The following is an 18,616-nucleotide window of genomic DNA, read 5'->3' as shown; positions in this document are numbered from 1 at the left end:
CTGAAGTTGAGTAACTCTTTGGCTTAAAAGTAGAGCCTTCAGTTTGCTGGCTGTCGATTCACTGACCCTGCCTGGAGCTATGGGCTTACAACTCAAGCTGTCATCAAGTCCAGAACCAGTAAACTATTGCTCAGATCGGGAAACTTGGTGGCTCCAAGGTACCTGGCTAGAAAGGAGATGAGGGGCACCTGGATGACTTGGTAGGTTACGCCTCTGCCTTCAGCTCAGGTCATGATCCCAGGCTCCTGGGATCAAGTCCCGCATCGGGCTCTCTGCTTGGCAGGGAGCCTGCTTCTTCTTCTCTCTCTGCCTACCTCTCTGCCTACTTGTGATTTCTCTCTGCCAAATAAATAAATAAAATCTTAAAAAAAAAAAAAAAGGAGATGACTGGGGACCTTCTCTCGGTTGACACATTAGATAGCTTTTAAGCCATAAAATGGAACAAAGAATCCATTTTTGGTTTGGTTTTGGTTTTGGAGGTTTTGGAGAAAGGTTTTGGAGGAAGCCTGTACTCTGCTCTTAGCTATAATGTTACTGTGAGGAACGTTCTCCTGGGAGACAGCTGCCTGGTTCTCACAGTGGCCATGTGTGAATCTCATTCCCCTGCTCTGCCCTCACAAGAGAAGACAACAGTGACAACAGAGTTGGCAGGGCGACTGACTGGGTACATGAGGATGGTGTGTGAATCTCATTCCCCAGCTCTGCCCTCACAAGAGAAGACAACAGTGACACTAGAGTTGGCAGGGCGACTGACTAGATATATGAGGATGGGAGCATTGGCTTGACCAATAGCAGGCTTCGTTGGAGAGCTGGGAGAGAAACAATGAGGACGGCCCAGGAGCTGACAGGGGAGGGGTTCTTCAGGGTACAGAATTTCCCTTGGCTGCGCACGGAAGGAGTAGAGCGCCGTCCACCCGCTATGTGCTCTGAGGTCTGGGTGTGGCATTGTTGCCACCTGACTGCCTTTAAGAACAACACCTGAACTGTCATATCCAAGGTCACAGATAACCCTCATACGTCTCCTAATATAACTGTTACTTTTATTATAGGTAAAATAAGTGTGTTTGTCACTGGTTCAGCTCTGGGTGAGGAAGTCCCTGACTCGGGAGGCACGAGTTTCAGCCATACTCCAGCTCACCTTCTTATGCTCTACTCCTGATATCCCAAGCATCACAGGTGACCACTAGGGTCTTTTGCTCTCTGGCTCAAAGGGTCAAAACCTTGTCCTCCTGAGTGTTTCAGCACAGTATAATCCTAGATTGGCTGCATCATGAGTAAAATTAGGATGTTTGCTGCTCTGGCCTGCTGACATGGTAGGAATTAGTTTAACCCTAACACTACTCCAACCCCAGTCCCTCCCTGCAGCCCGGAGCACCTTCCCCATTCTGCCTGGCAAAATTCCCATTCAAACATGGCTCCTCCCCTTCTGCTCTGTCACCTGCCCTCCCTAACCCTGCCCTCACCCACAGCTTGTACCTGTGGGGACAAGTTGATTTCAGCACTGGGGGGAAGGAGGGGTTTCCTGGCTCTCAAAGCAGAAGCCAGTTTATTGGCGGGTGCCATGAGTAAAGAAAAAAGCAGCCATCTGCCCTCCCCTCCAGTTCTTGGTCATGAGTAGTTGCTAGTGGTAGGTGCCTCTCTGGACTGTGGTGTGGCCCCGCTGGCCAACTGGTTGGGGGACACATCATAGGTTAACTGCATCTCAGGTCCTTCTCCAAGCTGGAGGCCTGTCGTACCCCAGGCAGACGGCTCCTGCTTCTGGCCAGGGCTGGATCCCTTTGTAGTTCTTTTTCCTGCTCTTTGCCATCAGAAGACTTGATCTTAGTGGTCCCCCCCACCCCACAGAGGCTGCTAGCTTAGAAGCAGAGAATCATTTTTAATTGATTTGTTTACTTCTAAGTCCCCCTCATTAGAGGCAGGGTTTTACTTCTATTTGGCTCAGCCCCTTCCTCTTGCTTGGTAGAACAATGTTCAGTAACATTAAAAGAAACCAGCCTTGCGTTTAACATCTACTGACAAGTCAAGTTTGTTTCTTTCAAACATCTTATTCCAAACTTAAACATGCTCAGCATTCATCGGACATGGGAATATCGAAACACACAGCTTAGAATAAAGGAAAATATAAAATCTGTGGCTGAAGTGAAATGCAGTCCCTGCTAAATAATAACTTTTAGTCCTGTCCAGCGTGACTCTCCTAAGACGTGGTGTCTCCCATCTGAAAGCAGAGACTCCGAGAGTTAACGGGGCAGACTGACCAGGTTTGGAAGATAGTGGACTTCAACTGAGTAGGTGCTTACTTCCTTTTTATCCAAGTCCTGATTTTTTTTTTTTTTTTTTTTTTTAATCTCACTGGCTTCCTTGGTGTGTCCTGTGTCAGAGGCTGCAGCATAATTACGGTGATTCTCCAAGATGAGTATCTTTCTCTCCCTCCCTCTCTCTCCTCCCTCTTAGCTTTCTCTGGTGGGTGTTGATAGCACCCATGGTGTCTGTGTCCCGAGGGGCTGTAATTCACTTGTGCACTGGCAAGTCATTATTATCCAAAGGAAAGGCAGGCAAAGCCGAATCAGATAGCCTCTAAAAATCAAACAAATTGGAAAACTCTAAAACTTTTTAAAACATATGATTTCCTCAGCCATTTTCCTGCCACAGTTTTTAAAATAAATGATGACTAGTTTTATGATTCAGCTTATTTTAGAGACGGTACTTACTGTGTCATGACAGGAAGTTTTATTTGTTTTTCTTCGCACAGAGTCGTATGTCTTTTTTTTTTTTTTTTAAGATTTTATTTATTTGACAGACAGAGATCACAAGTAGGCAGAGAGGCAGGCAGAGAGAGAGGGGGAAGCAGGCTCCCCACTGAACAGAGAGCCTGATGCGGGGCTCCATCCCAGGACCCTGAGATCATGACCTGAGCTGAAGCTTAGCCCACTGAGCCACCCAGGCGCCCCCAGAGTCGTATGTCTTAAGTCCAAAATGAAAATGCCTTTTTCCGCTTTAATTTTGCTTACATTTCTTATGATAGTCTAAAATAACAACCAAATACATTTTCTTTGGACTATGAGTTATCACATTTCATGGTGTCAGTGTTTTGGATTTTTGCCAATCTAAGAGGTAGGCTGCGGTATCCCCTGGTGTTTTAAAATTCTTTTTTTTTTTTATTTTATTTATTTATTTAACAGACAGAGATTACAAGTGGGCAGAGAGGCAGGTAGGGGGTGGGGGGAAGCAGGCTCCCCGCTGAACAGAGAGCCGGATGCTGGGCTCGATCCAGGACCCTGGGATCATGACCTGAGCTGAAGGCAGAGGCTTTAACCCATTGAGCCATCCAGGCACCCTTACCCTTGTGTTTTTAATTTGTGTTTTCCTGATGACACATGATCTAGAACATCTTTCATATACTTGTTTTACATCTGTATATCTTCTTTGGTGAGGTGTCTGTTAAGGTCCTTAACTCGTTTTTTAAATTATTTATTTATTTTTTTGTTTACTGTTGAGTTGGTTTTTTTTTAAGATTTTATTTATTTGTCAAAGAGAGCGAGAGAGAGAGTGAGCACACGGGCAGACAGAGTGGCAAAGGGAGAAGCAGGCTCCCTGCTGAGCAAGGAGCCGGATTTGGGACTCGATCCCAGGACACCGGGATCATGACCTGAGCCGAAGGCAGCCGCTTAACCAACTGAGCCACCCAGGCGTCCCTTACTGTTGAGTTTTTAAAAAATCTTTGTATGTTTTGGATAACAGTCCTTTCCCAGATGTACCTTTTGCAAATATTTTCTTCCAATATGGAGCTTGTCTTCTCATTCTCTTGACACATCTTTTATTTGAATTTGTGCATCTAACAGTTTGTATAAGAATACAAACAACATTCAGTAACTTTGTTCACTTAACTCATAAATAGAACCTTAAGTTGTCCTAAACCGACATAATTAATAAAGTTCTTTAAATCCCTGAAACCAGATAAAAATTTAGTGCATCTCAGTGTTTCAAATATTCTGAATGACGACACAACAGTCTTACAAAGAATGATAAAGACTTTCTAAACTTCCTGATCATTTAACTAAATCTTCCTAACACTTAAATTTATTAGCCCTGAAAATATAATAATTCAAAATTACTAATATAGTAGATCAAGTTATCTTATACATTTGAAAATAATTTGCAATCAAATTATGTTATGCTTTTCAAATTAAAATTATGTGTACTATCAAATAAGTATTTACATTCAAGTCACAAAAGTAATTGTCAGATTGTCTTACTATGTCTTTGATATTTCCCTTAAGCGTTTTAAACAGTTAAGGATAAGCACGTTGCTTATCCCAAGGCTATATATCTTATTCATTAATGTAACAAAAAAGCACTGATACTATATTTCTTTGCTAGGGCTGCTATAGCAGTGTACCACAGACTGGGTGACTTAAACAACAGAAATGTATTTCCTCACGGTTCTAGAGCTAAGAAGTTTGAGACAAGGTTGGTTTCTTCTGAGGGCTATGAGGGAAGATCACATGCCTCTTCCCTGATTCCCTGGCAATCTTTAGCGATCCTCAGACTGCAGATGCCCCACCTTGATTTCTGTCTTCTTCTTCACATGGCAGAGGGCGCCTGGGTGGCTCAGTCAGTAGAGCGTGTGATTCTTGATCTCAGGGTTATGAGGGTTATGAGTTTGAGCCCCACATTGGGTGTAGAGATGACTTAAAAATAAAAATCTTAAAAAAAAAAAAAAAGTTCTTCTTCACGTGACATTCTCCATGGGAAGAGTTCTCCTGCTCTCACCATGTGATCCAGCAATCAAGGTCCTTGGTATTTACCCAAAGGAATTGAAAACGTATGTCCACACAAAAACCTGAGCACTAAGGTTTATAGAAGCTCTATTCCTGATCGCCAAAGCTTGAAGTAATTGCGATGTCAAGTTCAGTGGGTGAATGGATAAATAAATCACGGCACATCCCAACAATGGGATATTATTCAGCACTAAAAAGAACTGGGCTATCAAGCCATGAAAAGACATGGAGGAACCTTAAATACACATTACTGGTTGGAAGAAGCCAATCTGAAAAGGCTGTATATACTATTGGATTCCAACTATAGGATATTCTGGAAAAGGCAAAACCATGGAGACAGTAAAAGACCAGTGGTGGTTAGAGATTGTGAGAAAGAGAGATGAACAGACAGAGCTCAGAGAACTTTTGGGGTAATGGAATTTCTCTAATGGTAGAAATGTGTCATTATACCTTTGTAAAAATCCAGAGAGTGTACAAAACCAAGAGTGAACTCTAACATAAACTGTGGACTTTGAGTGATAATGATGTGTCAGTGTAGTTCATTGATTATGACATATGTATCGCTCTAATGCAGGATATTGATAATGGGGGAAGCTGTGTGTGTAGAGTCAGGAGGACAGGGGCTACTTAGGAACTATGCACTTCCACTCAGTTTTGTTGTGAACCAAAAACTACTCTAAAAATAAAGCCTATTAATTTTTTTAAAACTATAATAAAATACAGAAAGTAGACATGACCCCTATAGAAATTCAATATAGGAAATGATCCATGCCCTTTGGTTCTAGGAACATGTAAAGTACTTGAGAGCAGAAATTATTCTTATTTCTCGGTATATACCCATTATCTCCCATAATGCTTAATAAATAGTCAACAGAAGATGGTTGAATGAATGAATGGTTGGGTGGATGACTGAATAAGAGGGGTAGGACAATAAACTTCTGGAAGAGGGAGAGTCCTTCTAACAGAATTCTTTTGCCTTGGGCAGATTAACTTGGTATAGAGAGGAAAGTGACCTTGCCCACACACATAGTTTTGGGTTGCTGTCTGCCTAGCAGACCAGCCTAGTGTACAAGCACAGAGAGCAGAAATGTCCAGAGCAGCAGTGGAATAGGCTCAAGCCTGATGCATCAGAACCATGAAGGTCTGACTCTCCAGCAAACCAGAAATGTGTTCGTCCTTGCAAATATAGCAAAAGCAACAGCAGTCCTGGTCCCTCAGGAAAGACAGAGCTGTACAGCAGGAGGGGGAGTAGGTAGAAGGGATTGTGAGTGTTTTCCAGACTCCACAGAACACTTGGAGAGCACTTCTCCTGCAAGCCACTCTTCCTCCGTGGGAAGGTATAGCACATTCAGTGGGCTAGGAGTCAGGATTCAAAGCTCAGCTCATTCAAAGCCCATGGAAAGTTGTTAGATTGCCTCAGTACTTTTATATTGGAAAACGTTCTTTTGCTTATTATTGTTAACCATCAAACAAAAGTTGTTTTGAATTCCTTAGGGTGACCAACATCAGAGATGATTAGTCTTTGTACCATGAATAACCCAAGTGCTTGGTCAAGGTCATACCTATACCTGAGGTCAGGCCCTTTTGAGCCCCATCAAGGTAGCTGCCAAGCCAAACTGAGCCAGGGCCCTGATTTTTTGCTTCCACCTTTAATCCAAATGGATACTGTAATTATAGGATATCAAGGAGAGCCCCAGCCTGGGAGGATTACTCAACCCTTCTCATAAACAGCTGACTAAGAATTGTATGTTCATCGATTCAGCATGTGATTCTCTATTGTGGATCTCTAAACACTGTTCAAATATGACTTTGGAATGGACGCATCTGAACTTTTTAGTCCCTAATTGACAAACACACAGAGTGTCAAAGGAACATAGTTTTCAACAACCTATTTATGAAGTATTCCTGGTATAGATTATCCACAAGGTCTGTCATTGTCCCGTGAGAAGTAGAGCAGGATGTCAGAGGCTCTGTTAACTCTCCACATGCCACTGAAGCCCATGCTGGTTGGTTCTTTACAAGTTATGCGTTTTACAAATGGAAATTCCTTACCAAGAGAATTTTCATCGAAAATTGATTCACACCAGCCCATCAGCGTATTTACTGCTCTACTTCCCAAATATGCCCCAGTCTGTCTTCTGCTTTCCATCTCTGCCACTATCCTAGTCCAGGCCACCACCTCTCCCTAGCCTCCTGCCCATTCTACGTTTCCGTCTGCCTCCAATCCGTTCATTTCCACATCCTGGCAGAGTCATGTTTCAAATATCACAGCTGCCTGCTTTGGAATCTCTAGTGGCTCTCCATGGCCATTTGAATGAAACCCACACCCTTTCTGGTAGCACAGAGGGCCTGGCTGGTCTTGTCCAAGCTCACCTCTGTGGCCCCTATGACACCCACATCCCTGCCCCTTACTCGCCGTCCTCCAGCCCCACTCTGGCCTTCTTTCTGCAAAGTAGGCTCTTGTCCTTGCTGTCCCCTCTGCCTGGAACAGTCTGATTCAGTTCTTTCCTGGCTGACTCCCTTGTCATCCAGGTCTCTGCTTCCCAAAGGACTGCCTTCTCTAACCTCCCCACCTCAAAGGGCCCTCCCTGCCCTCCCCAGTCACAATCACTCCTCATTTTATTTCCTTCACAGCCCATTTAGTTACTGAAAATGTCACGTTCATCTCTTTGTTTGTTTTCTTAATGTCGGCCTTCTCCTTGCCTGAAGACCCCAAGGAAACAAATGTCTTCTCTTGCCTCTGCTGAAACCCCTGTGACTAGAGCAGGCCTGGCAGAAAGTATATGTTGCACCAGATAAGTGAGAACATAGAGAGTCGAGGATATGTCTGTATAGTCATTCAATAAATATATTTATTTTAAGGTTTATATATTCATTTAATCTGTACTCATATATATGTTATATATGAATGAATAAATATCCCTGAAGATTTTTTTCATATACTTTTCATGATAGTTTTTAGCATGAATTGGGATGTTGGAACAGATGGGATAATCATTTCTGATAAGTGTAGGAGCTGAGTTAGAATCAAGGCAGCAACATAAGATAACAATAAAGGATTTTGTCTATTTCCAATACTTTACTGCACTTGAACATAGTTGGAATAACAACTACAATGACCATAGTCTACTTGGCAAAATGCCTCCAGTGCCTCCAAGAACAGTGGTGGGTGTGTGTGTGTTTCTGATGTATTTTGATGTACCTTATTTAAAAGGGTTTTACCACTCTAGACTCCAAGCTGTTGTGCAGAGTTTTCATGCCTAAACTTAAATCACATGTGTCCAAATCACATGATTTGGGCACTGGGCTCTTTGGATTTCTCTTTCCTCATTCTCATTTATCCACACATAAAATGTCACTCTTAAGATTGCCTCAAGGGAAAGGAGCATCTGGACAGGACCATGTTAAAGTTCTGAAGTTCAGTTTCACGTAGATAGATTGCTCTGTGGCCTAAGGAATTCAATTATTTCTACTTCCTCCTAGGGGAGCTCCTCGTTTCTATTTTTTACTGGTATTTGCATTCATAAAATATTTTTTTAGCACTCCCTGGCAAAGAGGCACCATGTCCACCTCTCATACTAAAATGACTGAGGAGACTGAGCCTACGTGGGTTTCAGAAGCTGACATCATCCTTTGCGGAATGACCTGGTGCTGGAGCCTTAGGAATCTTGCCCGCTCTGTCCCCAGCCATCGCCACCGCCTTGCTATCCTCCAGGGGAGGGTGATGCTAACATCTGTATTGTGTGTTTCAGCAACTTGGAAGTATATACAGTATACTGGCTGCAATCTTGAATGTGGGCAACATTGAGTTTTCTTCCGTGGCAACTGAACACCAGATTGACAAGAGCCACATTTCCAATCACGCAGCTCTGGAGAACTGTGAGTGTTACTATCTTCTGCTCAAAACTGAACTCTTGAAAAATGCCTAATGAAATACTGTAAGTGTCTCATAAAGATAATCTCAGGCAGTTGTACTTATCTGGAATCCTAAAAAAGAATACTCTGATTCAATTTGCATAAAATGAAGTTTTTAAAGGCCAATATTTGAAACAGATCTTCATGCCTACAAATGAACCGATTACTGTAGAGAACTTTTCTCAAGATCAGGCTTTCCTATTTTAGGAGCTATTGATGTTTCAATGTAAAAACACAGAAAATATCACTAAAATTTAGTAAACTGATCTGAAAGGAGTAAACGCTATTATTTTATAGATTTAGCATCTGTATCATTTTATAAGTAATAAAGACTTGTATATTTATTTCCATACTGGGTGGTTTTTATACTCATTCACCCTGGGTTGACTGACTTTATGATCATTTTCTTTTCTTTTTTTTTTTTAAGATTTTTTAAATTTATTTGACTGAGAGAGATCACAAGCAGGCAGAGAGGTAGGCAAAGAGAGAGGGGGAAGAAGGCTCTCAGCTGAGCAGAGAGCCCGATGCAGGGCTGGATCCCAGGACCCTGAGATCATGACCTGAGCCGAAGGCAGAGGCTTAACCCACTGAGCCACCCAGGCGCCCTATGATCATTTTCTATATAAGAAAAGTGCATCATGGTATTTGCTTCAAATCAACATTTTTCTCTAACTAGCAAAGTTTGATGAATTATTCCAATAACTTAAGTTTTCCCATTGATCGTGTGGTGACATAGCTTTTTTATTTAGAATATACACTTTTTAAAAAAATTTTAATATGGTCATAAGCCCCCATAGTTCCAGATTTTTTAGACATTTCATTCATAACTTAAGGAATTATGATATAAGTTTTTATTTATATGTATTTTTTCTGATTTATACTTAATGAGATGTTTTCGGGTAATTTCAGGGGACAAAATGCCAGGCATCCTGGCCTAAACCTGTCCCCAGATCCCTACCATCTCCCTCCCACCGTGTCTCTGGGACCAGCTCAGTCATACAGCAGGACTGAGTTCGGCGTGTAATGATTGGCATGGACCGGGGAACCTGCTCTAATTTTTCTTATATAAATAAAGTCAATTGGCACAGAAGGTTTTAGACTGATATTTATTGATTGATTTTCTGAGCCATAGAAGCCCACAGCAAGCTGGGCCTTCTTTTAGCCAATGTACTGCGGGTTGCTTAAATCCCAGGCTGACCCTTTGTTCAGCAATCAAGTAGTTTTTGGTGCCCATGAGCCAGTAGCTCTGAGCTGATCTGTAGCTCCCAGCAGTCCTCAGTTATCAGAAACAGAAGGAAAAAACAGAAAACTCCAATGATGGATTCAAATTTCACCATTGATTATAATTAGGAAAGTTATCAGCAGTGAATAGAATGATTTACAATAGAGCTATGTTGTAGATATTCATATACTTAGAAACTACCAAACTAAGAAATGACTTTGGTAAGTGAGAACCTTTATTCTGAATAGAAGGAGACAGTCAAATGGGTCATAGAAGGTTAATGTGAATGGGAATGTAGGTAAAATTAATTCAAGTGCTTTCTGGAGTAGCCATTCATAGAAAATACAAATTTTTGCTGACTTAATTAAAATCTCTTGTAATTAAGTTGCAAGGAATTATCTGCAAACCAAGGCCATGTTTCCTGATGGATTTATAGGTGCACTGTTTCAATCAGGCACCTGTTCTGTCTATTCTATTCTATAAATAGCTCTCAAAACTGACTATTTCTTTTTATCTCCATTATCATCATTCTCACTGAAGACACTGTCACCTCTCAGCTGAGCTAAGGGACCTCCCAGTAGTCCCTTCACATCAACCCTTGAGCTTTTCCAGGCCATTCTCCATAGTCATTCAGAAACCACTGAGTGCATGATCAGTAGGTTCTCTCAGTGCCCCTCTTCCCCTCCTTGAACTTCCTCTCCCTCTTCTCCTTCTTAATTCCCACTTAAATTTCTTGATTAGTTTCCCATTCCTTCTGGATAAAGATGATCAAAATGAGAAGTCTGTCTTATAAGGTATTATACTTAGTAATATATTCCCAGGTAGAATGCTTGGCATATAGTAGACACTCAATAAATATACGTCGAATGAATGAACAATGTAGGAATAGAAATAGACATATTAATCAATGGGAGACACTATTCAGAAACAGATCCAGGTAGAATTACTGGAAATGGCATTACAAAATCGCTAGGGAGTCAGTGCTGTAGGGACAGTGAACTGGCTAGCCATTTGAGAGAAGAGTCTGAATTCTTGTCATATACCATATACCAAAATAAATTCCAAACCTTTATCAATGTAAAGGCAAAAAATCATAAAAGCACAAGACAAAGTACATTTATATAATTCTGAGATGAGAAAAGACTTGAAGGATTTTATGTGCAGAAAAGCAAAAGCAGAAAGGATTTTTTAATGGATATTTGACTACATAAAAATTAAAAACTTTCATACTAACAAAAGAAAAATAAATGAAATTACAATACAAGTGAAAAATGAGAGAAAATATTTCTAACACATATATAAGCAACATGTGTGAGCTATAAAGAACTCTTCTAAGCTGATTAGGAAAAGACAAATATATCAATGATAAAAGGCCATTTATAAAATAAAACCACAAATCACTAATAAAAGTATGAATAGAAGAAAGTATTTAGCTTCACTAGGAGTCAGTTAAAAACAAATTGAAAAACAAAGGCATTTTTTCCTATCAAATTGGTCATTTTCAAAAAATAATAATCTGTTGGTGTCCATGAAATTGCATTGAAATTATTGGTTTTTTACTTGGCTGATAATAACGTAATTGGTTCAGAGATTCTAAAAAACAGCTAAATAGTATATATCAAAAGGCTTACATATGTTTATATACTCTGGACTAGTTGTTGAACTTAGGCACTTTATGCTAAGACAATAATACAAGAACCTAGCTTCATGCCCCAAATATTTATCCCAGCATTCTTTATAATGATGAACATATGGAAATGACCTAAACATCCAACAACTTAAAAATTATTTATATATTATGACATAGAGCAGAATATTATATAGCAAATTAAATCATTTATAAGCAATATTTAACAAAATGAGAAATGCTTAAGATACTTTATTAAGATGAAATGTATGTGCAGGGTAACAGCAAAAAACATGCTTAAAGGAAAAAATGCAGAATATTAACTTCAAAGGTAAGATTTCTGCAGTGACTTTGTGTTACTTCCACAGTCTGAAAAAAATTTTTTTTCAATTTTTTAAGATTTTAAAATTTTATTTATTTGTCTCAGAGAGAGAGTACATAAGCAGGGGAAATGGCAGGCAGAGAAAAAAGCAGGCTGTTCACTGAGCAAGGAGCTCAATGCAGGACTCAATCCCAGGACCCTGGGCTCATGACCCGAGCTGAAGCCAGATACTTAACCAACTGAGCCACCCAGGCATCCCTGAAAAAAGAAAAAATTTATTTAATTAAGGTTCAATGATCCCAGCCATACAGCCAAGAAATAGCTTGTCCCAAATGCTAAAAGTAAGTTCAAAATGTTGAAAATAATTTGAAAGGAGAACCACTGATTTTAAAAAATAGTCTGTCATGTAATAGTTTGGCTTAAAGATGTTTACTGTATTCAAAAATAAGTTTTCTATCATATGATCTCCCTGATATGAGGAAGTGGTGATGCAACATGGAGGCTTAAGTGGGTAGAAGAAGAACAAATGAAAGAAGATGGGATTGGGAGGGAGACAAACCATAAGTGACTCTTAATCTCACAAAACAAACTGAGGGTTGCCGGGGGGAGGGGGTTTGGGAGAAGGGGTTGGGATTATGGACATTGGGGAGGGCATGTGATTTGGTGAGTGCTGTGAAGTGTGTAAACCTGGTGATTCACAGACCTGTACCCCTGGGGATAAAAATATATGTTTATAAAAAATAAAAAAATTATAAAAAAAAAAAAATAAGTTTTCTCCACTGAATTTAAATATTATTTATTTAAAATTCCCTGTGATATCTATCATTAAATATAAGTAAGAATTCCAGGCATCACATTTTAACAAACTTCAGTAATTAAAATGTATAACTGAGAAGTAGTATGATTAAATATATATATGTGTGTGTGTGTGTGTGTGTGTGTGTGTGTGAAGATAAGGTTTATGCTTTTTTGGTTAAATAGTGCAGAAGTTACATAAAATACATTTGTTTGGGTTTATCCCTAAAGTCTAAGTAATCTTCCAATTAATTTCTGCATTAAAAAAAATATGTATGTAATGATGGGTATCGAAATTATCCCAAATCTATTCTTTATTTAAATGAATAATTTAAATTTTACATTATTTAACATAATTCAATGACATTATGTTTGGCATTACATAAACAACCACTGGCTGGTGTGAATGTTTTCCCTGCTGTCAGCCAGTTCAGTCTGGGTTGTGCTGTATTATACGTCAGCCTACATTTGACCAGTCAAGTAGAGAAAAATGATCAAGACCCAGGACAACTACTGTAAAGGAACTTATTTTTACATTATGAAGTCTTCCCGTATTTATTTCATGTCATTGGAAGAAGGCAGACTGAGACGTTTTCATTCTATGGGAAGCGACTGCATGGCGGTGACTTTTTCTAACAGCACCTCTGGTTCTTTCTTCCAGCTGCTTCTCTGCTTTGCATTCAGGCAGATGAGCTCCAAGAAGCTCTCACCTCCCACTGTGTGGTCACTAGAGGAGAAACCATCATACGACCCAATACCGTAGAAAAAGCCACTGACGTCCGAGATGCCATGGCGAAAACTTTATACGGGCAGCTCTTTAGTTGGATAGTCAATCATATCAACAGCTTACTGAAGCATGACGCCTCACTAAGGTAAAATTCCTATGGAGACATTTTTTCCCCAAATGTCACGTGATATAGATCTGTTTTCTAATTTACAGATTTGTATAGGAGTCCTTCCGAGGATGTTCCTAATGTTACCATGTCATTATTAAAGTTCTCTTTCAATAGATCTGCTTTATTTCCTAGTAGCATTTTATGTGGCTAGATAGCTATAAAATTTTTAAAGTGCTGGAACATAAAATAGTAGCAACATGAGCAAACATAATAGAAAGTGAATTTTTCCTGTGACATCTTATCCATGTATATGTTCTTTTCATAAGAGAGTGTGTTGTGAAGTATAAACCATTTGATACTTGCATGAAATGTCATTTTAGCAGGGTTTTTTTTTTTCATGTTTTCTTTGTTCTAAGGGATCATATTAACTCTTGAAGACAAAGGAAAACTTTCTCTTTATATTTTAACTGTCACCATAGCCCTGTAAGGGTAGGTCTTATGACCTGTAATGAAATTTGGTTCAGAAACACTCTAAATAAATAGTAAATGACAGAACCCTTATCTAAACAATAATATTATTTGACCATAAGTCTATGCCCTCATCTTAGAAATAAAGAATCACAGCCACCATTAACTGAATGCTGTCTGTGTACCTACCAGGAGTTGTGCATAGATATAAGTCCCTACACTTACACCTAAAACTTTGTTCTGCCACAAATTATACAATCTGTAGAAATCTGTATACAAAAAAATAAGATAGCTGCTGACCTTAAGTTACCTTGCTCACATTTGCTTGCTAAGCATAAAAGACCATTTTATACACATTTCAGATGAGTAACTCACTCTCATTTTTCCACTAAAATACATACCACACCATAATATTATCCAAAACGCCTCAGAGAATGTCCATTATTCCTCCCTGTTCTCAACTCTGGATCCCTCAGAATTGCTTCTTGCCTCCCTGTAGCCTATCTGACTGGGTCTGCAAATCAAATCCAATTTGCCCATTAGGATTTAACGGTATGCTCCTGTGTAGCCATCTGTAGGATGCCACACTCTCAGATGAAAATGGAAACATTCGAGAATTTTCAGTATCTGTATAGTCCACAGACAGCCTCGCTATGTTAGTTACCATCTGCATGTCTGGCCCCTCAGTGGTACCCGGAAGAGTACGACCCAAGCAGGCGATCTGCTGAAAATTCGGCTACAGCCTAGTCCTTCCTTAGTCACTTTCCTTTCCCTACAATAAAGGAAGCTATCCAAATCTTAGATTTTTAATTTTTTTTTTTACAGAATGTTTAAGAAACTAAAATAAGACCATTCAAATGGTTTAGTTCAATCTGGAAAGATTTACATTTAAGATTTCAAAGAGCCTGCATTCTGTGCCAGGCTCTGCCGCTAATTTGTTGTGCAGTCCTGGGCAAGTCACTGCCTTTCTGTGCATCTGTCCTCTTCAGCCTGTTCAGTAAAGGCATGGAATGACAACTCAGTGGTCTTAATTGTTGGCAGATAACTTGGAGCCTTTAAAGAATCTCTTGAAAACTACATTCTTCACTCCAAAATAAAAAATGGACACCTACCCACCAAAATACGGCACATGATTGTGACTCCAGACCCTTGATGGCCATTAGCAGATCCCAGTTTAAGAATCCCTGAACAAGGGACGCCTGGGTGGCTCAGTTGGTTAAGCAGCTGCCTTCGGCTCAGGTCATGATCCCAGGGTCCTGGGATCGAGTCCCACATCGGGCTCCTTGCTCGGCAGGGAGCCTGCTTCTCCCTCTGCCTTTGCCTGCCTCTTTGTCTGCCTGTGCTCGCTTGCTCTCTCTCCCTCTGTCTCTGACAAATGAATAAATAAAATCTTTAAAAAAAAAAAAAAAAAAAAAAAAAAAAAAAAAAAAAAGAATCCCTGAACAAGGTCAACTCCAAGGTCCTCCTGGTTCTAACACATTATTAGACAAGTTAAATATCTATCTCAGTGGGATCCTGTGAAACAACAGTTTTTTTTAAAGAATGATAGTTCTGACTAAACCAGCAAATATTTATACTCATTCTTCATAAATAGGAATTTTTCTGAAGTACTTGGATAGCTTTCCATTTGTCCATCCCATCACAGGGTTCTGGAACTTTGCATTCTAAGTTCAGTCAGTTCTTCCAAATACAGAGAATATATTTCACTTCTCAGTGTGCAGCTAACAGCAGTCATTTCCAAATCACCTCCTCACACAGCACCAAGAGTTAACCTAGGTTACATAAATAGTGAATACAGAGAGATGTTTATACTCTCTCAATTTTTTTTCAAGTAGGCTCCACACCGGATTTGAACTCATGACCCTGAGATTAAGACCCAAGATAAAACCAAGAGTCTTGACACTCAACCTGCAGAGCCACCCAGGCACCTCTATTCTCTCCTTTTTAAAATGACATGAAAGTATTTTTGCAATGCATATATTTCTTGGGGGAGGGGTAAACTTTTGACCAAGTATCTAACTTTTAATGAACAGAGAGGAATTAATTATTATGGAGGAACAGGAAAAGCATGCATTTGGAATATTTAATTATAAAATAGTTATTTAGGGTGCCTAGGTGGCTCAGTTGGTTAAGCATCTGCCTTTGGCTAAAGTCAAGATCCTGGAGCCCTGGGATTGCCCCAGGTCTGCCTCCCTGCTCAGCAGAGAGTCTGGACCCTCACCCTGCTCATGCTCTCTCTCTCTCTCACTCTCTCTCAGATAAATAAAACCTTTAAAAAAACTAATAAAATAATATTTAACTGCATTTTAAAGTATTTGATTATAAAATAAATCCAAATATATTTATATCTTTCTCCAGGTTACTGTTTATTCTATATTAAATAATTATGAAGGAATAACTCAAAAGTAAATATTGATTCTTTAAGAGAGGTAAATATTTTTAGCAACATGTTTTAATTGTCCTAAAGTGGGAGACTAAAGATACTCTTACACAGAAGTTTTACTTTTCTGCTATAATTTTTACTGAACCTATTTTTGCTGTTTGGAGTGCTGGCCAGGTTTTCCCTATGATTCAGGACTCAGGGTTATGATCTTACACCCGTGAACCTCCAGGAGAAAGTGAAGGAGCTGTGTCTGTAGTACAAGGCAAATCGTGTATCTTTTATATATTAAAGTTAATGCTACCTACTTTATATTCATTGGAGAAATTTTCACTCTCCATCATGGTAGTAGTTTCTTAGTTAAATCACAAAAGTATCCTTGAAGATACCCCACTATACATTCCCTCTTGAGAAAGTAAGAACTCAAAATCCTGCCTCTTCAATTTTCCAGTGAGAATGGTGATGAACTAAGCATCGGTATTCTGGATATATTTGGCTTCGAAAATTTCAAAAAAAATTCCTTTGAGCAGCTGTGCATTAATATTGCAAATGAACAAATTCAGTATTATTTCAATCAACATGTGTTCACCTGGGAACAGGTAAGTCAAGCCACGATAGAGAGGCATGCCTGTGTATGTGTTATATGCAGAATTCTACCAACAAAGCAGGACTTCACAGTTTTCAAACCTTAAACAGATTGGCAAAGGAAAGATTTTCTTTTCTCTGTGTGTTTAGTAAAAACAAAAACAAAACCAGAAAACAAGTATAATTTCGTTGTGTCTCAAAGTGTGGTATTGAATGTCCTCCATTGAAAATGAATGCACCCTGCCAGAAAACCTAGCAGGTCTGAGCCTGTGTAAACAAAGAAGTTTCCTTTGGAAATTTAAGGAAGCAGATGTGTCCAACTGTTCCTCTTTCTGTAGACTGCATAGCTGAAATTCTGTGTGAAATTTAAATATCTGTCTAAAATGCATTAAACTTCAGAATTCCCGTAACTAGGCAACGGAACACAAGATAATGGGTTTGATGCAAATGCCATGAAATGGCAATTTTGTCAGGGTACAACGTGTAATTTATGATTCAGCTTCAAAAATCAGAGACTTACTTGAATTGCATTTGGCAAAGCTGTAGTATTGAAATTATTTAAACTATTTTATCAGGTCTAAGAGAAGCTGTCGTATTTTCTATCATTTCGTATGTCATTGGGCTCCCTTTAATAGTATGAAATTGTTTTGTGCTTACAGATTAGAACCAAAGTTTTTATTTAAATTTGAGATAAATTAGAGGGACATATACCTCTTTCAATTCAAAATAGGTTTATTGAGAATTTACTTCAGAATTGCATTGTGAAAACACTAGTACCAAAAGAAAAACATTTAGGTCTTGACATTTCTTGGGCCCATAAAAAAAAGGAGGGGGGACAAAAATATAAGATTTTATCTGTGTTTGCATAGCTTTCATCTACCCCAGGAGCTGGTCCACCAAAATTTCATTCCTTCTCTTCTTTCTCATTCTCTGTCTTTGTCTCTGTCTCTCTCTGCTCTCTGCTAGTGCCGTCCCGCAGTCTGGATAAATAATGAAATCTTTAAAAATCATTAAAAAAAAAAAAAGCCCTTCTCCAACTTGCTTATCTCTTAGCCGTGGCCTCTCTCTTCCTTCATAGCCAAACTTCTTGAAAGCATGTTCAGTATTCATTGCGCTGGATTGATTTCTGCCCCACCTGCATACGCTGAATTTGCAGCATCTGGCTCTGACATCCCCCACCCTACTGGAATGGACTTTCCTAATCTCATCAGTCATTATTTGTATCAGAAACATTTTAGTCTCTCCGTTATCAGCCCTACTGTAATTTTCAATGTGGTTGGCAGGTTCGTGTTTCTGGAAGACCCCTCCTCTGGCATCCCAAATACCATCTTTCTGTTACTTTTCCTGTACCATCCCATAGATGATTAGTTCTCAATCCTGGCTCCATATTAGAACGACTTGGGTAACTTTGTAAAATCCCAATGCCCAGACCCTCTCCCAGACCAGTTAAATCAGGTCTCTTGGGATGAGACCCAGGCACCAATATCTTCTAAATTTTCCCACTCTATTCCAACATACAGCCAAGGTTGGGAATTACTGTCCTAAATGCTAACTGCCCTGAAGTGTTCTGTCCTTGACCCTCTTATACTCACTAGGAAAGATCATCTGTTTCCATTATTTCATTCATCCCTTCTTGCTAGTGATGCTCAAGCCCCCACCTCCCACCAATCCCACTTTTTGAATTCCTG

The 18,616-nt window shown here is 39.5% G+C and overlaps 1 protein-coding gene across 4 annotated transcripts in view; it reads left to right on the top strand.

The window, feature by feature from the left end:
- The window catches only part of MYO3A (myosin IIIA), a 241,796-nt gene that overhangs the window by 130,828 nt on the left and 92,352 nt on the right, over window positions 1–18,616 (top strand). For all 4 annotated transcript variants that reach the window (XM_059183893.1, XM_059183895.1, XM_059183894.1 and 1 more), the window contains exons 18-20: window positions 8,531–8,657; window positions 13,321–13,531; window positions 16,795–16,942. In XM_059183893.1, the coding sequence (XP_059039876.1) occupies window positions 8,531–8,657; window positions 13,321–13,531; window positions 16,795–16,942 (486 nt within the window). The remainder of the gene's footprint in view (window positions 1–8,530; window positions 8,658–13,320; window positions 13,532–16,794; window positions 16,943–18,616) is intronic.

Source organism: Mustela lutreola, chromosome 8 (assembly GCF_030435805.1).
Source record: "Mustela lutreola isolate mMusLut2 chromosome 8, mMusLut2.pri, whole genome shotgun sequence".
NCBI classification, from domain to species: domain Eukaryota; kingdom Metazoa; phylum Chordata; class Mammalia; order Carnivora; family Mustelidae; genus Mustela; species Mustela lutreola.
The sequence above is the reverse complement of the archived record's forward strand: the minus strand, read 5'-3'. Positions and strand labels throughout refer to the sequence as shown.